Source organism: Leucopleurus acutus, assembly GCF_964270905.1.
Source record: "Leucopleurus acutus genome assembly, chromosome: 2".
Taxonomy (NCBI): domain Eukaryota; kingdom Metazoa; phylum Chordata; class Mammalia; order Artiodactyla; family Delphinidae; genus Leucopleurus; species Leucopleurus acutus.
Window position 1 is genome coordinate 140,692,652 of NC_139143.1, and position 22,036 is coordinate 140,714,687.

At 35.5% G+C, this 22,036-nt stretch overlaps 1 protein-coding gene across 9 annotated transcripts in view; it reads right to left on the bottom strand.

The window, feature by feature from the left end:
- Window positions 1-22,036, bottom strand: part of PATJ (PATJ crumbs cell polarity complex component) — a 358,003-nt gene that overhangs the window by 186,873 nt on the left and 149,094 nt on the right. For 8 of the 9 annotated variants that reach the window (XM_082834080.1, XM_082834079.1, XM_082834082.1 and 5 more), the window contains 3 exons: window positions 20,417-20,527; window positions 15,874-15,951; window positions 11,735-11,834 (listed from right to left, as the gene is read on the bottom strand). In XM_082834080.1, the coding sequence (XP_082690206.1) occupies window positions 11,735-11,834; window positions 15,874-15,951; window positions 20,417-20,527 (289 nt within the window). Of the gene's footprint in view, window positions 1-8,550; window positions 10,999-11,734; window positions 11,835-15,873; window positions 15,952-20,416; window positions 20,528-22,036 lie in introns of those variants that run through there. The other variant, XM_082834083.1, reaches the window with a different exon arrangement.

The window sequence follows — 22,036 nt, forward strand, 5'->3', positions numbered from 1 at the left end:
TTGCTGGGTTCTATGGTAAACTTATGTTCAACTTTTTAAGAAAGTGTCAAACCATCTTCCAAAGTGGCTGTATCAATTTACATTTCCACCAGCAGTGTATGAGGGTTCTAGCTGTATGTCTGTTTTTTTAACTAAAATCCTTCTGGTGGATGTGTAGTGGCTTAACTTGCATTTCCCTAATAAATTAATGATGCTGAGCACCTTTCCGAGTGCTTATTAGCCATTTTTATATATCTTCTTTGGTGAAATGTCATTTCAAGTTTTGCCCATTTTAAAAAATTGGGTTGCTTGTTTTCTTATTATTGAGCTGTAAGACAAAAATGCTTTTTTTCTTCCAAATAAACATATTTTGTTATACAAAATTCAAGTGGATCAAATAAATAGTAGAAGCTTCTTCTCAAAACTCCCCTCTCGAAGCAGTTTGACCTGCATGCTTCTGGACTTTTTTCGATGAAAAAATACTAGGGATTCTATGAAGTTCAGCTTTGGCCTTAGAATTTGACTGAAATCTGCGATTTGGCTTTGCTTCCAGAAGGCCAAAGATCTGAGAGACACTTGGGTATCATTCAGGTACCTCTGAACCAGTGATAGATCAATAATCCTGGGGCAACATGGATTAACAATAAAAAACTATGTATTAATGGCAGTGATTCAAACAAGGCTATTCACTAGAATAGAAATGCTAGGTTAGCATTCTTGATGTAAGTTGGAATGAAAAATTTCTTTATATGCTTGACATGTTGAAATTTTATCAGCTTACCAAAGTATAAATATTTGTTTACTATTACAAGAGTAAAATACCACAAATAAAGATAAGGATAAAAGCTGATTTTTGTATTAAAATTATTGAATTTTTTAAAAGGTTAAGTAGAAAAATATATTGACAGTTATATGAATATTGAACATTACTGCTACAAAGATTATAACCCTTGTGAATCAACAAATGTTGATTTTGTTGATTTTTAAAATATTTAAATACTACAAAGCATGAGATTAAATTATGTCATAAACTTTGTAGGATTGTTCAGCAAACTAGCACTCATATTAAACAAAGTAACCTTTAAAACTGTATTTTTAGGGACTTCCCTGGTGGCGCACTGGTTAAGAATCTGCCTGCCAATGCAGAGGACACGGATTCGATCCCTGGTCCAGGAAGATCCCACATGCCGCGGAGCAACTAAGCCTGTGCACCACAACTACTGAGCCTGCACTCTAGAGCTCGAGAGCCACAACTACTGAGCCCACGTGTGACAACTACTGAAGCCCACGTGCCTAGAGCCCATGCTCCGCAACAAGAAAAGCCTCCGCAATGAGAAGCTCGCGCACCTCAAGGAAGAGTAGCCCCTGGTCGCCGCAACTAGAGAAAGTCCGCACGCAGCAACGAAAGACCCAATGCAGCCAAAAATAAATAAATAAATTTATTTTAAAAATAAATAAATAAAAGTTGTATTTTTAGTTTTTAAATTCTATTTGACCATGAATTTTAAAAAAAATTTATTGAAGTATAGTTGATTTACAATATTCTATTAGTTTCAGGTGTACAACATAGTGATTCAATATTCTTATAGATTATACTCTACTTAAAGTTAATAAAAATACTAGCTATATTCCCTGTGCTGTACAGTATATCCTTGTAACAGCTTATTTATTTTATATCTATTAGTTTGTACCTCTTAATCCCCTACCCTTATCTTTCCTCTCCCCACTGGGAACCACTAGTTTGTTCTCTATATCTGTGAGTCTGTTTCTGTTTTGTTATATTCATTCATTTTGGACCATGAATTTTTCTCAAAAATTTCTCCTGTGTATTCTTCCCACACTGTGAGGAATGAAATGAAAGTAAAATGCCAACCTTACCACATTGAAATTCCATGGGAAGGAAAAATTACAAAATCAGAAATAAATCCTTCTATGATAATTCCACCTTTGGTCCAGGGAAAATAAAGAATAAGATGACAAAAAGTATCAAAGAAAAATGAAGTACTCCAAAATATCTTTCTCTTCTAATGACCTCCATTGAAAGTGAAAGTATAACATGTCACAATGGTCAACAGTGATCAAGGAACCGTCGGTAGTAGACAGTGTTAATAAAGTAATGTTCCGACATAATAATGTTAAACTTCAAAACACTGATTTCTAAAATTAAAAAAAATTATAAAAACTTCTGGATAAAATTTTTAATATATACTTATGCCAGAATTTCATTCTGTAATGGCAATATTTGGCAAACACTGAAGAATGTTGTATTGATAATAATAAAAGGTAGCAGCTAACATTCTGGAGTACCTCCTATGTATGTGTCACTTCCCATATAAGCATGTTATATACATCATTTCTTCCAGTCTCTCACAAGCACCCAGGGAAAGGAGTACTATTATCATCCCCATCTTACGAATGAGGAAACTAAGGGAAAGATATGCAACTTGTTCCAGGTCAAATGGCTAGAAATGCTTAGAGATTTTATAGTATGTATTAATTTCATATAACATGTACTGATCTAATTGCTACTAGTGAAAAATGCAGCAGCAAACTTCTTTGTAGGTATATGTACACACAGACACACATTCACATGGGCAACAAATTCCTTAAGATATATCACTGGAAGTTAGATTATTCAAAGAATATGCACATTTAAATTTTTTATATGTGCCGCCAAATGAGTCTCTAGAAAGAGATAACATGAATTCAAATTCCTATCAACAGTATAAAAGAACTCCTTTTTTCTACAACCTCTCCAACAATGAGCAACAGTAATTTTTAAAATCTTAAGTAATTTGATGGGATAAAAAATCTGATTTTTTATTAATTTTCATATCACTCATTGTTAGTAAGGCTGAACACTTTTTGTACTTGTTGCTCAAATCTATTACACAATGGCTGATATTTGCTTGTTTTTCTATTGTTTTTCTATTGTTGTTCTATTGTTTCTATTATTTTCTATTTCTATTGTTGTTCTATTGTTTCTATTATTTTCTATTTCTATTGTTGTTCTATTGTCCTCTGAATATATATGTATACAAAAATATGGGTGTATATATTTTAATTTTTATATAAGCCAGCTTACTATTTTCTTTTACAGTGTTATTATAATAATATGGAAACCCTTTCCCTGTACCAAGAGTATATTTTTTAAAATCTTAGAGACACCTGGGTCTATTTCAGGATTATTTCAAATGCAAATACTAAACTGATTTAATTACTGTAGTTTTAAAGAATATTTCTAATCTGAAGTGCTACTGGTACTCTGAGCAGGAGAATTCTTTACTGTACAAGATTATCCCATACAATGCAGTGCCCTTGGCACCTCAACTAATAAATAACAGTAGAATATCCCATCCATTTAGACCAGGGGACACTTGGCAATGTGTGAAGCATTTTTGGTTGTCACAACTGGGATGGGAGGAAGAGGCTACTAGCGTCTAGTGAGTAGAGATCAAGGATGCTGTTAAACATCCTACAAGGCAAGGGTCAGTCCCCCACAGCAAAGAATTAAAGGTTAAAATGTCAGTAATCAAGGTTGAGAAAAACTGTTTCAGACAGGTCAAAATTCTCCCACTCATTTCTAAAAGTTCCAGATCGAGTTTGAAAAACACCAGTTTAGAATATATTCAGATACTAGGGAAGTATGTGTCCCCCTCCTCTCAATATGTTTCTTTTCCAAAATTGCCTAGCATTTCATTTCCAAATCAGTGTTCAATGAAATTCTCATATTTAAAAAAAATGCCTATACACTCTTAGGATTTAGATTCGAATTACCTTAAATGGGCTTCAGGACTTGCACTAAATAGGCAAAATGATGCCTATTTAAAATTGTGTGTGCAGGGGTGGGGGCGGGGAGGGGTTGTGGGTGACAATGTTTCTGTGTATCTGCATACATATTTCTTGAGGGTAGGTTTATAGCTTTTATCACATTGCCAAACAGTAAATGACTCAAAAGTTATGGGTCACTGCCATGATTTGCATTTCTAATTGTATTATTACTGGGTTTTTAAAAAGTTTCTCTGTTATTTCTATTAGGAAATTTCTATCACATTTCCTAAGTAGATAATACTGATTAGAAGATTTTTTTCATATGCGCAATTAATATATAGCCTGACTTACTCTTGCTAAAAGATTATTTTAGGTTTTGAATTTTTGAGATTGACAACTGTATTATCTGTGAATAATATTGTTTTTCTCTTTCTGGTTTTGTTTTTTTGTTTGTTTTTTGAGCTGGGAAGAAGAGGTGATCTTACTGCACTGCTAGATTCTTGAGGACAGTGGGACTAGCAGGCAGCTTTGTCTTCTTCCAAATTTAAATGCAGTTTTGGGGGCATTTTTTGTAAGAGGAAGAGAGGTTTGGGACAGGTTCCCCAGACCACTCCATGGGAACACAGGAAGATTATTTATGAAGTCTTTTTAAAAAATTAAAATATGTGTTTGTGTATTTTATACATGAATGTAAGGGATTTTTGAATAAATATGGTAAAGAAGAGTGACGTCCAATGAGCAGGGTTTGGGGGGTTGCTGATATTGGTGATGGTTCAACAACTCTAAATATACGACAAGCTACTGAATTGGACACTTTAAGTAGATGTATGGTAATGTGGATTATATCTCAATAAAGTTGCTGTTTTTTAAAAAGCTCTAAACTTACACATAGTGTGACTCTGAGCGATTTGCTAATAAATCACATTTCAGAAGGTCTTAGCTAGTATCTTATCCTTAAAAACAACTGAAATAAAAACAAAAAGAATTAAAGTAAAACACAAAGATGCAAGGTATCTGTAATCTAATTTTTATTTGCATGGTGTGGTTCATGGGCTAATTTTATTATGCTTCATAACCCAAATATATTTCTTATACCAAATATTATATTATGACATATAATTGGGGGGAGGGAGGAATCTGAGCAAAATGCCATAAAGATGTATCACTGTCATAATTAAACCAGATCCTTATTGAGGAAAAAAAAAAGGTGGAAAAACAAAATACCTCAGGAGAGTATTCTATTCTGGAATTAAAGGATAAAAAAAGGGCTTTAAGAGACCGTCCGCATGAGGTTCCATTCACATCTCTGTTACAGCACTAAAAAGCCAGGTGTCAAATAAGTCAATTATATTCTGAATTCCGAGGATTTAATAGACATTAAGAGACATGTCTGGGCTTCCCTGGTGGCGCAGTGGTTGAGAGTCTGCCTGCCGATGCAGGGGACACGGGTTCGTGCCCCGGTCCGGGAAGATCCCACATGCCGCGGAGCAGCTGGGCCCGTGAACCTTGGCCGCTAAGCCTGCGCGTCCGGAGCCTGTGCTCCTCAGCGGGAGAGGCCACAACAGTGAGAGGCCCGCGTACCGCAAAAAAAAAAAAAAAGAGACATGTCTATTGTATGATTCTCATTGCTTCACTCTCTTATGTTACAGTAAGTCATTCCAAACCTTCTGCTCCCTGCAGTTTAAAACCATAATTGAAAGAGTAAACGCCAACAGGTTAGAATCACTCAAGTGATATAAAAGCATTTAACTTCTGGGATCGAAGGTGAACAAAGCAAGACTTTCTGGAGACTGTGGCAAATCCCCCTGGGGATCGAAACTTTTTGATAAAGTAATGGGTGGCATATTGAGAAAGAGATGTCAAGCTGCTCTGGACAGAATGCTCTGAAAATGCGATGGTACAGTTCAGGAGAAAGGGTACCTCCAAGGCACCAGGAGCACACCCGGGTTTTCAGTGCACCCCCATGTAACTATGTGAGTCACATACCTTCTTTCATTAACTTGCCCCAAATACTGAATTTCTATAATGTGCCAGGCCAAAACAGAGGGTAACTAGCCTCATGGAACTTAGAGATTTGGTGGGGGAGACAGATTAATCTAATAAATATATAAATAATTACATTTTGTTAATACAATGAAAGAAAAATACAGGAATAAGTATTAGAAGAAGGAGTCGGGCAAGGTTTTCCAAATAATGCGACATGAAGCTGAAATCAGCAGAAGAGATATCTCCTTTCAAAGCCTCTTCTGAGAATGCACTTAAAGATCTGGGGAGAATTTATGGAGAATTTAGTAACTACTACCATATAGTTACTAAAATTGTGGTAATAAAAATACAAAGGAAACTACAAATATGAGAAGAGATTGGGAAAGAAGATTCATCTACATTTGTTGATCCATTGTAGAAAGAACGATAATAAAGATATGGCATCTTTCCAACAGCCAACTGAAAATTTGGGTCAGGATATCAGAGTGAGTTTAAGGCCAGAAACAAAGATTAGAAAGTCACCATGTGATAGTGAACTGAGTGATCATTTCATGCACTCAATGATCTTAAACCTCTGACAGGGCAATCAAGCTTTAAATTTAGGTATTAAAGACTATACCATAAAGCAAAAAGTTCTGCACCACTGATACCTCCCTTTGACAAATCCTGCAGGTCTGACAATAGTAGTTTGGTCAACAGCTAAGCATTTAGGTGGATATTGTTTCTTAATTTTTAACTGTTTCATAATTCTTAATTAAAGTTCAAGAAATTTTCATTATTAAGATGGTTGTAAGACTTCTCATGGAAATTAGACACTAGAATGTCATATGTTCAACTATGCAAGATGAGTGATCTATAATATAAATGCCTGTTATGTAACACCCTGTCTATACGGGTATACGTGGGAGACGTCGCGTGTTCAGTTCCAGATCACCGCAATAAAGTGAGTCACACCAATCTTTTGGTTTCCCAATGCATATAAAAGTTATGTTTACACTACACCGCAATCTACAAAGTAAGCAACAGCATTATGTCTAAAAAGCAATGTACATACTTTAATTAAAAAACACTTTATTGCTAAAAAATGCTAACTATCATCTGACAATGCAGGGCTGCCACAAACCAATTAGTAAGAGACACAATCATTTGTGAAGGGCAATCAAGAGAATCACAATAAAAGGAGGCATGTCTGCATTGGCTGTAACACTGAATTCTCACAACAACCTGAACAATAACTCTGTTGGTTATTTTACCAAGTATCCTCTTTCTGTTCTTCCTCAGCAACCCCATGTTGCTAAGTTCAACGGTTACTATTCTGTCTCCAACCTCTCGGAATCATTCCACAGTTGACCACTGAGGTTCAGTGACAGAACCTTTCTTGAAACACATTCTCTTAAACTACTTAATTCTACAATCTCCTCAGAGTGTTCTTATGCTAGGATGCTCTTATGCTAGGCATGTGCTGGGTTCCCTTCTTGCTGCTGTCTACACACACTTCTCTACCTCACCTGCTCCCATGAGTTTAATACCATCCAGATCAGCAGTTTTCAGAAGGTCGGCCCTGAATCAGAAGTATCAGCGTCACCTAGAAATGCAAATTACTGGGTGCTCCCAGATGTAAGAACTTAGAAACTGGGGGTAGGGGTCAGCAATTAGTGTTTGAACAAGCTCAACAGGTGCTTCTGAGGTACACTGAAGTTTGAAAACCACAGATTTGTGGTTTTCATACGGCAGGTTGTGACTCATTAGTCGACAAGAAAAAAAACGAGTTGCAAACAGCATTTTAAAAAGTGAAATAAAATAGTACAGAGGGAATTCCCTGGTGGTCCAGTGGTTAGGACTCAGCGCTTTCAATGCCGTGGGCCCAGGTTCTAATCCCTGGTCAGGGAACTAAGATCCAACAAGCCACGTGGTGCAGCCAAAAAAAAAAAATAGTATAGAAAAAGAATAATTTCTTCATATGTTATAAAGGTAAGTTATATTTCATGAAACTTTTGTTTCAGTTATATATGCATGTTAGTGTGTGTGTACGTGCACATCTATATTCGGTTGTTAAATAAAATATATGTTACTGTGGATCACAGTCTGAAAAAAAATCTGATCGATATGATGACTAAAAAGTCAGCTCTGTGGTTCCTTCTTGTCATTTGGGTCCTACCTTGCTTGGCCTTCCTTACCCATTCCACTTAATGTTGCCTCCTCCAAGGGATTTATTCTCACACTACCTTGCTTTATTTAGTTATTTACAGTACTTATCAATATTTAAACTATCTTATTGTTTATAAGCTTTCTCCCCCTCTAGAATATAAGTTAATGAGAGATCTTGTTCCCGACACCTAAAACAGTGTCTGCCCACCTAAAATACCCACTCAATAAATATTTCTTGACCAGATGAACTTTGTAAATGAGTAACTTGCCAAAGCTCACCTAAGTTAGATTAAACGACACTTTAGAATCATGAGTATCTCACGTCGGTGATCTCTCTAACATAATCATCACTTCCCGGTAGGCCTACAGCTTGGATTCCAGCCTTCCACTTCCTAGTCCTGGACCATGGGAAAGTTACGTAATCATACTTTCACCACTGTAAAAAGAAATGCTTAGTTTTGGGACAATAAGAATCTGATAAAACAGTGAACCAATTTGCTTTTAGTTTTGGAAAGATGAGCGGAGTATTCATTTAATAAGAGTTTAGGAGCAAAGAAAAATTCACCAGATCCATATCAGGAGAAATACAGGAAAGCTAGAGGCTTTAGGTTCACCTACATTTTAAATGTGAACCGTCTCATAGCTCCATACGGTTCAAACCCTTCTGGAGAAGGTTAACAGAAAATTCAATGGGAAGGGAAAAAATAGGGAGCAAAATGAATGGAAAGTCATATTCACAGCCCAGATTTGCTGGAGAATTTGTGAAATGTCATAGTTAGGAGATGAATTTGATACTAGAAGTCTATACAGTAAGTCCCCTACATATGAACCTTCAAGCTGCCAGCTTTCAAAGATGTGAACGTGCATTTGCATGTCCAATCACGTAAGTTAGTTCACGTGTGTTGTGTACACTGTCACGTGTGTGCATCCTCCACAAGTGGTTGTGCCTTTGTGTACTTTACTGAAAGGTACTGTATAGACTACAGTAGTACAGTATCTGTATTTCAAACTAGATCTGTAAGAGGACAACTTGTTTGAATTCCTTGCTGTGAAACACAAGGAGTTTACTAATGAAGACCTGATGGAATTGGAGGCCCAGAGAAAGGATGAAGAGAGACAAGAGGAAGAAGTAACTGAAGAACCGAAGAGATTCACGACACAGGAAATGGCAAGGGGATTTTCTTTATTTGAGGAGGCACTGTTAGTTTTGAGGCACAGGACCCGAACGTAGAATGGTACACGAAGGTTGCAACAGCCGTTCAGAATGCAATCCAGTGCTACTGTGTCATCTATGACAAGAAAAAAAGAGCTACTACCCAGACATCACTGGATCTTTTTTCAAGAGGTTAGATAGAATTGAATCAAGAGGTTAGATAGAATTGAATCCAGCAAGGAACCAGAACCTGTGCCGTCAACGTAAGGGCTGAGTGAAATTGCAGCTTGCCCTGTCTCCTATCGCTGACGATCCTTCAGCTCTACCATCTCCCACCTCTTCTCCCTCCTCCAGTCAGTAACTCTTCTTGCCTGTTCACTCGATGCCAGCCCCTGTATGCTGGCTGTTGTACTGTACCACTGTACTTTTCAAGGTACTGTACTGTAAGATTAAAAATGTTTATTTTTTGTGTTTGTCTTTTATGTATTATTTGTGTGAAAAGTATTATAAACCTATTACAGTACAGTACTTTATAAGCTGATTGTTTTAGTTGGGTACCTAGGCTAACTTTGCTGTACTTAACGAACAAATTGGACTTAACGAATGTGCTCTGAGAATGGAACTCATTTGTATGTAGGGGACTTACTGTATCAGCTTTCAGTGTAAATCAATGCCCTTCCTGAACCCCTCTAACGCTGTGAATGTGTGCTGTGAACACACATGTACACATGGTCTTGGAACTCCGGGGAACTGCTCTGTTTATCTAATGGTATCAAAGTGATATTCACTAGATAACCCCAAGTCACTTTGTTCCTATTTCTGGGATAGTAATGTTTTAAGTAATGGGAAGAGTAGATGACAGACAGTACCAACTCTGGAGTCAGAGTGCCTGGATTTAAACTCCATGTCCACTATTTATTAGCTGTGTAATTTTTGACATATTCCTTAATTTCTCTGAGCCTGTTTCTTTATTTGTACATTTAGAGACCTCACAAAGTTATTATGTTGATAGAGTTATTAACACATATGAAGACCTGGCACATAGTAAACCAGAGTGTTTACTAGGTATCACAATCCTTATACTAAGTTCTTTAAATGCTTTCTCCTCTAATGCTCATAGCGATCCTGTGAGGCAGATTATTATAAGACATCCCCTCTCCTCCATATTGATAGGAAAGTGTGAGCCATGAAGAGGTTAAGAAACTTATCCATGTATTCACAACTAAATGGTAGAGCTAGGATTAGAATGTAATCTTAGTCACATGCTTAAACCAGGTTTCCTAACAACCATGCAAATATAGGCATTCTAGTATCCCAGAAATTATGAATAATCAACAAGCTATTTCCACTCTGCTGCAGCTGCCCTAATAACTATATCAAAACAAGGGATTACATTACACAAACGCACACATATATCAATCGTATCCATCACGTGTTGCTCTTCCAAAGAGGTTGAGAACCAAGGCACTGCAAGTACCTTTATGAAATTTTGTTTCCATGCCTTTGTATCCTCCCTTCCAGGCTGGTGACCCCACAGAGAAAACAAGGAGCTATGTTTCATTTATCTCACAGAAGACTCACTTGGCACTGTTAGTGAAAAGCAGTTGGTTTTCAACAGAGATTGGTGAACAAATAAAAATGCATGAGAAAGCATTCTGTAAAATCACAAAGTACAAACCAAGTTTTTATAAAGTCAACTTAATTGTTATATAGTTATTTTTATATTTCATTTATATATTATTATATTTAGAAAAATATAAAGTTATAGTCAACTTTATAATACTTGTTGAAGATTCACAATACGCCAGGCTAAAGTCCTATCACCTTATTTTAATCTTCATCACAACCCCTTTGAAGTAGGTACCATTATTTTCATAGAAGAGGGCATGCTTAAGGTCACACATTAGGAAGTACTGGAGCCAGAATTTTAACTCTTTCAATTTCTGTATCAGACTCCTTTTCTATATTATAGAAAGAAAAATATTATTTTAAAATATGTAAATTTCAAAAACCATGAAATTCACCCATTCAAATGTATAATCCTGTAGGTTTCAGTATAGCCACTGCAACCATCATCACAATCTAATTTTAGAACATTTTCATCACCCCCAAAATAAATTCCATACACAACAGCAATCAGATCTAACCTACATATACTTTACATACATAAAAGATATATAAATTATTTTAAATAAAGCCTCCATTAAATATATGTGTGAATGTATATTTGATACAACTAATGTAAAAGGACGTCATGAAATGACATCTAAAGGAAAAATTATGACTTCGTTGGCCCTCTGTAATTTTGCATTGGCAATATCACCATCCACTTGAGTAGGGCAAGTAATCAAGGCCTAAAATCTACATTCAACTCTTATTATTATGGGTCAAACTCCAATTTCAAGGACTTCTTAGCATTTGTGTAATCATAACCAAATAGAAGACTAGGAGGGAATGTACATAAAAGTTTACCACCCAGCTGCCTTTGATACTCACTCTGTTATATTAGTGTCAAAGACAAAAACTTAGGAAAATAAAGTCACAGAAGTTTTGGAGACGTAAACTTTCTTTTTCAGCAAGATATGTTCATGCACATTTTCTAAGAAGCTATACCACTGTATTTGACAATTTACAACAATCATTAAAGCATAATATAATAAATTCTGCATCCACCCCAAATAATGAAAAGGAACTCACTGTTGGTAAATGCATATTCTTCTTCAGTTTCATCACTGTCATCAGATGGAGCTTTATAAGGAGGCGGCAGTTTCATTGGAGGTGGAGCAGTTCCTCGCCTCTGAAGATGCAAAATTTGAGAGAAGTGTTAATTTTCTTTGTATAACCTCTTCCTCAATGACAAACAGGATAAAAAAGATAATCTGTAAATGTTTTGACTCTATCCAACTTCCATCACATCACTAGGATTGTAAAATAAATACAATTCATTCTCTTATGTTTATGTTATTATGTAAAAGTGACTCTGTGATGTAAACACACCAATACAGAAAACAGGAATTCAAAGGCACAGCTTTTAAGACTGTTAACCTACCCAGAAGAATGAGTTCCTTTCTCCAGTGAGAAAGTCAATTATATGTACTTTCTTTACACTGTTGAGGCTTAGTTTTCTTTATTTCTGACCAAATAACTCAAATGAAAAACATTTCAAAATTAAGTCTAAATGTAAAAACTACCCAACGTGTTAATCCTACAATTATTTAAACTTTTTATTCAACTGTAGAAGGTACAGATTTCATTCTTTAAAAACTACTTGAAATACCAAGATTTTCTAACCAAAGAGGTATTCATCTACAACGCATAAAGAGTCAACACACGTTTTAATATTTTAAAAAAGAAAGAGAAAGCTTTATGATGAATATTTTTTGTATTTCTGTATAAGTATTCTTTAAATTTACACACCAAATGATACGGTACATCAATATTTGGTTCAAATAGGCTTAATTAAAGTAGACTTTATGATCAGATTACCTTCACAGAATGTTGACATTTTCTTGAACGCTGGGAAAAATAAAACATGCCCAACTATGGAGAGATCCAAGCTGCTGGGAAGAATGGGAGCCGATACACACAAGCACTCCACAAAAGCCAAAATAACCAGATTAAGATTTGTTTTGCTACAGGATTTCAATAAAGCAATTATGTTTTATAGGACAAAGCCACTAATGGCAGGATACACTTCAGTAAATGGACAATGACTGGTCCATTACAGAAAGCAGGCATGTAATAAATTCCTCCAAAATAGAAAACAATATTTGGGATCCATAAAGAAAAACACACACTCAAATTTATTTAAGATAATGTCTAACCAAAACAGTACTTTGTACATTTATAGAAAATCCAAAAATCAATAAAATGCAAGAGTGATGAAGGAAGAGAAGATGCCAAATACAAAGTACTTGTTAAGCAACAAAAAAATTCAGAAATGTGATCATGGCGTCTCTTTAATTCTTGTTTGAAAAAACTTAAAAGTGAGTTAAATGAAGAATAATAAAGGCAAATGAATTTTCAGCAAACCTTTTCCTCAGACCAGATCATTCTAAGTGAAAGACAATGCTCAGAACAAGGACAGCCAGCTTTTAAAATAGTATTAAGGGGGCTTCCCTGGTGGTACAGTGGTTGAGAGTCCACCTGCCATTGCAGGGGACACGGGTTCGTGCCCCGGTCCGGGAAGATCCCACATGTCGCGGAGCGGCTGGGCCCGTGAGCCACGGCCACTGAGCCTGCACGTCCGGAGCCTGTGCTCTGCAACGGGAGAGGCCACAACAGTGAGAGGCCCGCATATGGCCAAAAAAAAAAAAGAGGACCTTAGAAGGAAATTTATGGTCTGAAATGACTATTTTAGAAAAAAAGAATGGTTAAAAATTAATAAATTTTACAACTATCTAAAGATTATTAGGTGGAGGGGAAGGAAATAAACCCAAATAAGACAATATAAAAATGAGAACAAAATTAATTAAGCAGAATAAAGATATAACAGAGAAGACTAACAGCTCAAAACTTAATTCTTCAAAATGAGGAATTAAATGAAAAAGTACTTTCAAGATTAATAAAAAATAAACTATATTCATAATGAAAAAGAACTACTTTGAAGAGAACACAGATAATACACGTTAAGAGAATAAACAACTTTATACCAACAAATGCAAAAATTAGGTGATATCAATATTCCTAGAAAAGAGTCAGTAATCAAAACTGACTCTAAAAGGAACAGAAAATCTGAATAGCTCAGTAACACAGGCCCTTGATGGCTTCATAAGCTAATCTGACCAAACATGTAAGGCATGGATAATTAGTATTTTACACAAACTCTCAGAGAACTGAAAAGAAGAAGTACTCCTACTAGTCATTTTAGTAGTCTTCTATAACCAAAACCAGACAGGATAGTATATAAACGGAAAATTCCAGGCCAAACTTGTTCAAAATCACAGATGTAAAAATTCTAAAAGGAATAATACTAGCAAACAGGCAAAAAAGATCATGACCAAATTCATTTAAGATTGGTTTAACAATTAATTGAATCTATTGACAATTAATTGAATCTAATAACAATTAATTGAATCAATTAAGTGAATCTATTAATATAATTCACCACATTAAGGAATTCAAGGAGAAAAAAAAATCACATACAAATTATTTCAGTGAATGTAGATAATACATTTGATAAAATTCAATGTCAATCCCATTTGTGATAAAAATTCTTAGCAAAATAAGAATGAAAGGGAATACTTCCATAACCAAAGGATAATCTATAAAAACTTACAGCACACATCATATTTAATGGTTAAATATTGAAAGCAATTTCCTAACTACCAGGAGGTAAAACAATAAGAATGTTAGCTCTTATTACCTGCATTAAACACCACAGAGGTCTTAGCAGATATAATAAAACAAGGGATGAAATACTGGAAAGGGAAGAAGAAAACTGCCTTTATCCAAAGTGGTTATTATTATCCATATAGAAAATTCAGAAATGAAAATCTACATAGTACTAGAATTTGGGATTCATATTCTTATTAAAAATTATATATATATATATATATATATATATATATATGTATATGTGAAGTACATACACCAAGACACTAAAAGCTTCTACATAAAATATTTAATAAGTTTATCTTTAGGTGGTGGGTTTATGAGAGATTTTAACTTTTTTATTTTAGCATTTTGGTTTTCCCAGTGTCCTGAACCAGATTATTTTATAAAAGAATAAAAGAATAATGTTACAAGATGTCAAAAGATATATAAAATTCAATTTCATATCTACATACTAGCAACAGAAAATGCAATTTAAAAATATTTAAAAGCAACACAAAATATAAGGATTTCTAGGAATAAACCAAAGATTTACAATGCCTTTCTGAAGAAAATGATAACAATTAATTGTAAGAAATAAAAGAGGAAGTTAATAAATAGAAAGACATACCAGGTTAATGGTTAAGAAGGCTCAATATCATAAAGATGTAAATTCTTTACAATTTATAGATCTGACACAACTCCAGTCAAAATTGTCAAAGAGATTTTTTGGTAGAATTTGACAAGCTAATTATAAAATTAAATGGAAAAGAAAAAGGACACAAATAGGTAATACACTTCTAAAGAAAAAGAAATATGTAAAGGAGATTGCTCTACTAGAAAACAAGATTTATTATTAGACTTTAATAATTTAGGCCGGGCGGCATTTGTGCTGTGATAAACAAATGGAACAAAGAGAAAGCTCAGAAACAATCTTCCCCTGATAACCTGAGATATGATAGAGGTTGTGGTGCAAAGGAGGGCCTATTTAAAAGAGTGGGATAATTATTTATCTTTATGGGGAAAAATGAAAATCCATCCTACCTGACACCATACCCTAAGATAAACTTTATATCAACTAATTCTACTAGAATAGAGGTCGGAAAATAGGAGTGGAGGATTAACTGTGATTGACAGTAAGAAACGTTTTCTCAGGAGAGATGACCTCTGACCTGCTCCTTCGAGAATGAAAAGGAAGAGCAATGTGGAAAATGGACTTCCAGGCTGAGGGAGCAGCAAGATCAAAGTCTGAGAAACTTTCTGGGAATAGACAGACAACCAGCCCAGCTGAACAGGAAAGACAGAGAAAGATGATGATGGCTGATTGGTGCGTCATGACATTTTTACACCTATACTCCACTAGGCCTTCATCCAGGCCAGAATCAGTCATGTTCACAGAAGGAAAATATTATAACTACAGTACTTCTATCCTGATACTCATCAAAAAAACACTTATTAATTGCAGCTCAGATATGCAAAAAGAAACCAGAAACATTTTTTAAAAGCTTGCGAGTTTAGGTTACCTTTTCTTTTTTTTCTTGGGTGTCTTGGTCCTCGTTATTAGTGATTTTTTTGGCCTTGTTATGTGCACTAGGAATGACCTACCACCACAAAAACAAGGAAAGGGGAAAAGGAAAACATTTAAATGTCACAATCATTACGTGGCTTTAATTTTTTTAAAAAACAATTAAAATCCTACTTAACTCTCTAACTTCACCTAAAAGTAAAGACACGAGAAGTACAATTCAAGGCAAGCAATACTACTTGGGAAATCTAACAAGCTATAAAACCCAAAATGTGCGTGCGTGCGTGTGTGTGTGCGTGCGTGTGTGTGTGTGTGTATAGCATCAAGGGGCAATAAATTCACAGGTTTGTGTAGATCCAGAAAGTGAAGATGAAGACTAAGAAGGTCACAATACTTACTGTCATCCAAACATCTCATTTTGCGAAATACACTTTTAAGGGTAAGCAAAGTTAATTCCTAGAACGCTGAATGCAACATTTATTTCATAGATCTACCTTATTCATCACTGTACCCCAGTTCAAGTATGATATCTAGCACACTGTGCACATTCAATAAATATTTCACTATCACTGCTAGCATATAAATAAATTACAAAGCTATTTACACTCCTGGATAAAAGGTCAATGAGAGCTGGAATTTAGTGTTATTTATCACTATAACCCTGTTACTCAGAAAAAGCCTAATACGTAGTAGTGTTGAATAAATGTTTATAAATGAGTCAAACAGTTCAATTTCATAGAAATAATTTTAATTCTTAATGGTGCCAACATCATAGATTACTTTTTGACTCATTTCTTTTTGTAAAACTATCTATAAAACATCTTAGGAAAATACAAAACTGTTAGTGATTTTTTTAAAAGGATCCTTAAATAGCTAACACAAATAATGTTGGTATGAAATCTGATGACAGACATGCAAATTAAAAGGAAAAATAAATATTCTTTCTCAGAAAATTAAAGGAACTTCTTGCCTAGGGATAATTTAGAAAACAAAACCAAAAAAAACACTTCTCTCTAAAGGCAATTTAAGGGACTTCCCTGGCAGTCCAGTGGTTAAGACTTCACCTTCCAATGCAGGGGGTGCGGGTTCAATCCCTGGTCAGGGAGCTAAGATCCGACATGCTTCATGGCCAAAAAATCAAAACAAAAAACAGAAGCAATATTGTAACAAATTCAATAAAGACTTTAAATATGGTCCACATCCAAAAAAAAATCTTTAAAAAAAATAAAAAATAAAGGCAATTTAAGATTAATTCTTCTTTACTTTTAACTTAGAGTCTAAGGAAATTAATTTTGGAATAAATAAAGTCTCAGGAATGTTTCACTTAAGTAAAAACCAACAGTAGTGATAAAGCAACATGTTTTTGGTGCTTCCTATGTAAATAGACACTGTACTTAATATTTATTTCTCTATTTATTTATTTTTAATATTTATTTGGCTGCGCCAGGTCTTAGTTGCGGCACACGGGATGTTCTATGCAGCATGCGGGATCAGTTGTGGCATGCGGACTCCTTTAGTTGCAGCAAGACGGATCTAGTTTCCCGACCAGGGATCGAACCTGGGCCCCCTGCACTGGGAGTGTGGAGTCTTAGCCACTGGACCATCAGGGAAGTTCTCTGCTTAATATATACAACAACCTAAGTCAGAGTTCAAAAACTGGTGGGTCTACAGGTATATGTTTCTTGTTCCAAAGAGTTTTAAAACAGGAGCTTCCCTTGTGGCGCAGTGGTTAAGAATCCGCCTGCCAATGCAGGGTACACGGGTTCGAGCCCTGGTCCGGGAAGATCCCATGTGCTGTGGAGCAACTAAGCCCGTGCACCACAACTACTGAAGCCCACGAACCTAGAGCCTGTGCTCTGCAACAAGAGAAGCCACTGAGATGAGAAGCCCACGCACCGCAACAAAGAGTAGCCCCTGCTCACAGCAACTAGAGAAAGCCCACACGCAGCAACGAAGACCCAACGCAGCCATAGATAAATAAATAAATAGAATTTTAAAACAAATACTTTGTCTCTCTCTAGAAAGTTATAATATCTGCCTACACTGGATCGACTTTCTCCTCTGAAAAAAAACAGCTGAAACTGAATGGCAGAAGCTTCGTGATGGGACAAAATGTTAGCTGCCATTCACAAAGTTTGCAATGTTTGCTTTTCAAAGAGCAGAGAAATATCTTTCTGTATGCATACCATTAGCAAAATTTGGAAGACAAAAGGCCCACCAAAAAGACTATATCTTTAAGACAAGTAGGACAGCACATGTTTCTTATGAAAGTAAAAAATATATTTCTATACGACTAATACACAAAATGTACACGTGTCCAAAAAATTTAGGTGCCATTATGAAACAATGACATTAGGGAAATACAGATGGAATACAGGAAAAAATAAAACAACACATGATAATAAATTTAATTAACTGAAGGCATGATGCCAATTTCAAAAGGGCTTGTTTTTTAATATATTAAAAAAAACCCTAATGCTACTGTGAAATGCAATTTTAACTGGAAAAAGTTACCTTGGCATAAAAACTTTCTATAGAGGTGTACAGTATAAATCATGAATTTTGCTCTCAAATAAGCATTTACCAAGTAAATCTAAGCAGATACACACATTTCTTTCTAGCAGGCTGAAAAAATAGTTGAGAAATTCAGGAGGAAAAGCTTAAAAAAGTAATGTGTTGTTGATCCTCCTAAACCACCTGCTAAAAGCACAAATATAAAAAAATAAAATACAACTCAAAAAAAAGGTACAAATATAAACACCACTGCTCAATTCATGGTGTTGATGAGAATTTCCATGTAACCAAGGCACGTTTAGACACAGGGCGTTGATGGAAATGACTTATTTGGGGGTTTTGAAGAAAGTCTCAAAGTTTAATGTAAACTGATCAAAAATAATTAAGAATTTGGCTATATTTTCTATTCCTGTGATGACCAATATAACTTGCAAGAATAAGTAAGCCAAAGAGAGCACCATGTGGCAAAGATTTGAAATTTGATTCCTTTCATTTCCTTATTCAACTGGAATCACTTTGTTCTTAAAAAAAAAAAGGAACAAATCATGGACATTAATATCATCTCCATCCCTTGGCTAGAATCACAGATAGTTCAATGCTTGATGAACCCAATGCACAATGTAACAGTCTGTGATGCTGCCTGAGGGCTAAGTAACTTGAACATCGGGCGATGCTGAAGACATTTTCCCTTTTTTGAACAGTTGAAAGAAATTGTACTGTTTATGTCCTCCAAATGAAAATTTCGACCTCAGCTCACCAACAAAGGCTGGATTAAAATCTTGGCCATTTTGGCTGACTTTATAAACTATTAAAATGCTTTGAATATTTTTCAGAGGGGCATTTGCAAGTGGCCACATAAATGTATAATCTGATTGGTTCATTCTCGCTCAAAACTATTTCTTTGGAAGTGTCATTTGGCAGGGAATAATCTGGCCAATTTTCCCACAGAATTCAGTTTCCAGAAATACAAGTGATGGCCTCAATGACTTTCTCAATATTATAAGAGTTAAAAGGTGGATTCCAAGAAATCTAGAATTTCAAGTTGTATAAAAATGTGAAGACCTTATTCAGTTTACCTCTCTCAATTAGTCTTGATGGTATAAACGGAGCACTAAGACTAGAAGGGACTGTGCTGCAGTGCAGTGCACCACAGCAGAGCTGCCCAGGTGGGGTGAGGCTGCAACCCACTGTGTGCAGGCAGGCTACAAGCGTGCTGAAATAGCATGTTGATGCCTTCGCCCTTGGGACAGCCAGACATCTGTTTACACAGTTTGCTATACAAATATTATTTTCTGTATTCCCTGACATAAAAAAAAGGTTGAAAGGCACTGCATTAGCGAGTTGAAAAGCAAATTTTTAAAAAATATGCAGAGTTTTTCTACTGTTCATAAGTGTCTATGTTTTGAACAGCTGTCTTCCATTATAAAATAAAGAAAAATAAACATTGCTTCCAGGTACAGGGCTTACGGGGCTGCATATTGCAATATAAAATACACATCCTGCCACTAACATCTGTGTATCAGAGTTCTAATTCCATACCAAATAAGTAATTTATTATAGAAAAAAAATTCTATGATTAAATACTGCTCTTTGCGAATTCAGAATCTTTAACAGAACATACAACAATGCAATACGTCTGAATTTTTACATGCCTGTAAAAATACCATTTGGTGGTCCCTCTAGAATGTTTTTAACCCTGACCTACTCTGTATTCAAAGTATTTTATAAACAAAGTAACTGGTTCAGAAAGGTTAGGTAACTTGCCTCCAAATTAGCAAAAATGGTAAACAGGCAATCAAGGAATCAAAAATGGGTCTGTTAGACTCCACTGCACACTGGAATAACTCAAATTTGACCAGGAAATCAAAATCAGAGGAAGAAAGGGAAAATTGAGGTTAATAACTAAATTTTAATGAAGTTAATGCTTCCTTTACGTAATAGTAGAATAACAGTAAAAATATATTGAAAAATACTTCGAGGCAAAACCTTGGTCCACAGATATGGAGAATATTTTTTAAGTAGCTTACTCTTGGAGTGGATGACAAGCTCTGAACAACAAACACCACAGGGTTTCCTGCATTCTTAATGGCCTCAACCGCTTCTCTGTGAGAGGCATTCTGCAAATCTACTCCAGACACCTAAAAGCACAGAAGCAATTTATTTCAATTAGAAGGGCAGCAGATCTTGTGGATAGGTTAATTCAAAGTTCATGCGTATTATCTAGTTACAAGAAGAGCCAGAGTCGAATGAATTATACCAAAGCCAGAAAAAAATAAGATTGACCCAAACAAGCTTTACTGTTTTAGGAGATCATGTTTAAGGATATTAATGTTTCATCTTCAAGAAAAGTAACTAAGGTAAATATCTTAATAACAATGGCCCTGATTAAATATAATTATCCAAAATAGGTAGCTCAGTCAGTAACAGAACCTTCAAAAGCTTCTGAACTTGTAATGTCACCTCTGCCACTATCACAGTACACAATTCTGAGTGAGGGCAGGGGGTGGGGATCTCTCTGGACTCACCTTCTCTCAAGTAAACTGAGAAGAATGACATTTTAAGCAAATTGCCCATTATCACAGCTGAGAAGCTGAACATTTCTCAAATTATATCAAAAAAGAAGTATGAAAACACCCATAGGTTCTTTCTAAAAGAGTTCTGTGTTCAACAAATTTGAGTATGTGGAATCTAGAAAAATGGTAGAGATGAACTTATTTGCAAAGCAGAAATCGAGTCACAGATGTAGAGAACAAATTTACAGTTACCAAGGGGGGAAGGAAGGGGGGTTGGATGAATTGGGATATTGGGACTGACATATATACACTACTATGCATAAAATAGGTAACTAATGAGAACCTACTGTATAGCACAGGGAACTCTACTCAGTGCTCTGTGGTGATCTAAATGGGAAGGAAATCTAAAAAAGAGTGGATATATGTATACATATAACTGATTCACCTTGCTGTACAGCAAGAAACTAACCAACATTGTAAAGCAGCTATACTCCAATAAAAATTAATTTAAAAAACTGGGGCAAGTGTAAACATCTCCTTATTATATAAATCTGGGAGAACATAACTTGTGAACATGTCCATAATCTCAAAGAGCATTCTGTATTATCAAACATATTTACAAGAACCAACTTTTGAAACTGATAATGTAAGGAAGCCTTGGTAAAAGTTGAGGTGGTTTACAGTCAGTTGATAGCGACAATTTGTGAATATTGTTTTGCCGTAAGGGGATCAAAGAAATAGGAATGTAAGTGAAGAGGGATGTGGGATCAAGTTTGGTTTTTGATTACAGATTACAGTAATAATGATGCAGTGGAGAGGAAAAATGAAGGGTAGAGAGGAATGATGACCGTGGAAGCAAATCCTTGGACAGTGAAGAGGGAATGACTTCCACTGTACAAGTTAGACTGGCTCTGGATAGAAGAAACATAAATAGTTCATTTGCTGTGCCAAATCAGTCAGAAAAAAGCTTTGGTATGCAGTGGGAGCAAGGGGAAACTCTCTTTTGACTGCTTCTATTTTCTCAATGAAATAAGAAACAAGGACCTTAAACAGAGATTAAGACTGTGGCAGGAGGTATAGGAGGTTTGAAGTAGTTACCTCTGAAAGTAGAAGAATGGAACAACTCGGGAAATA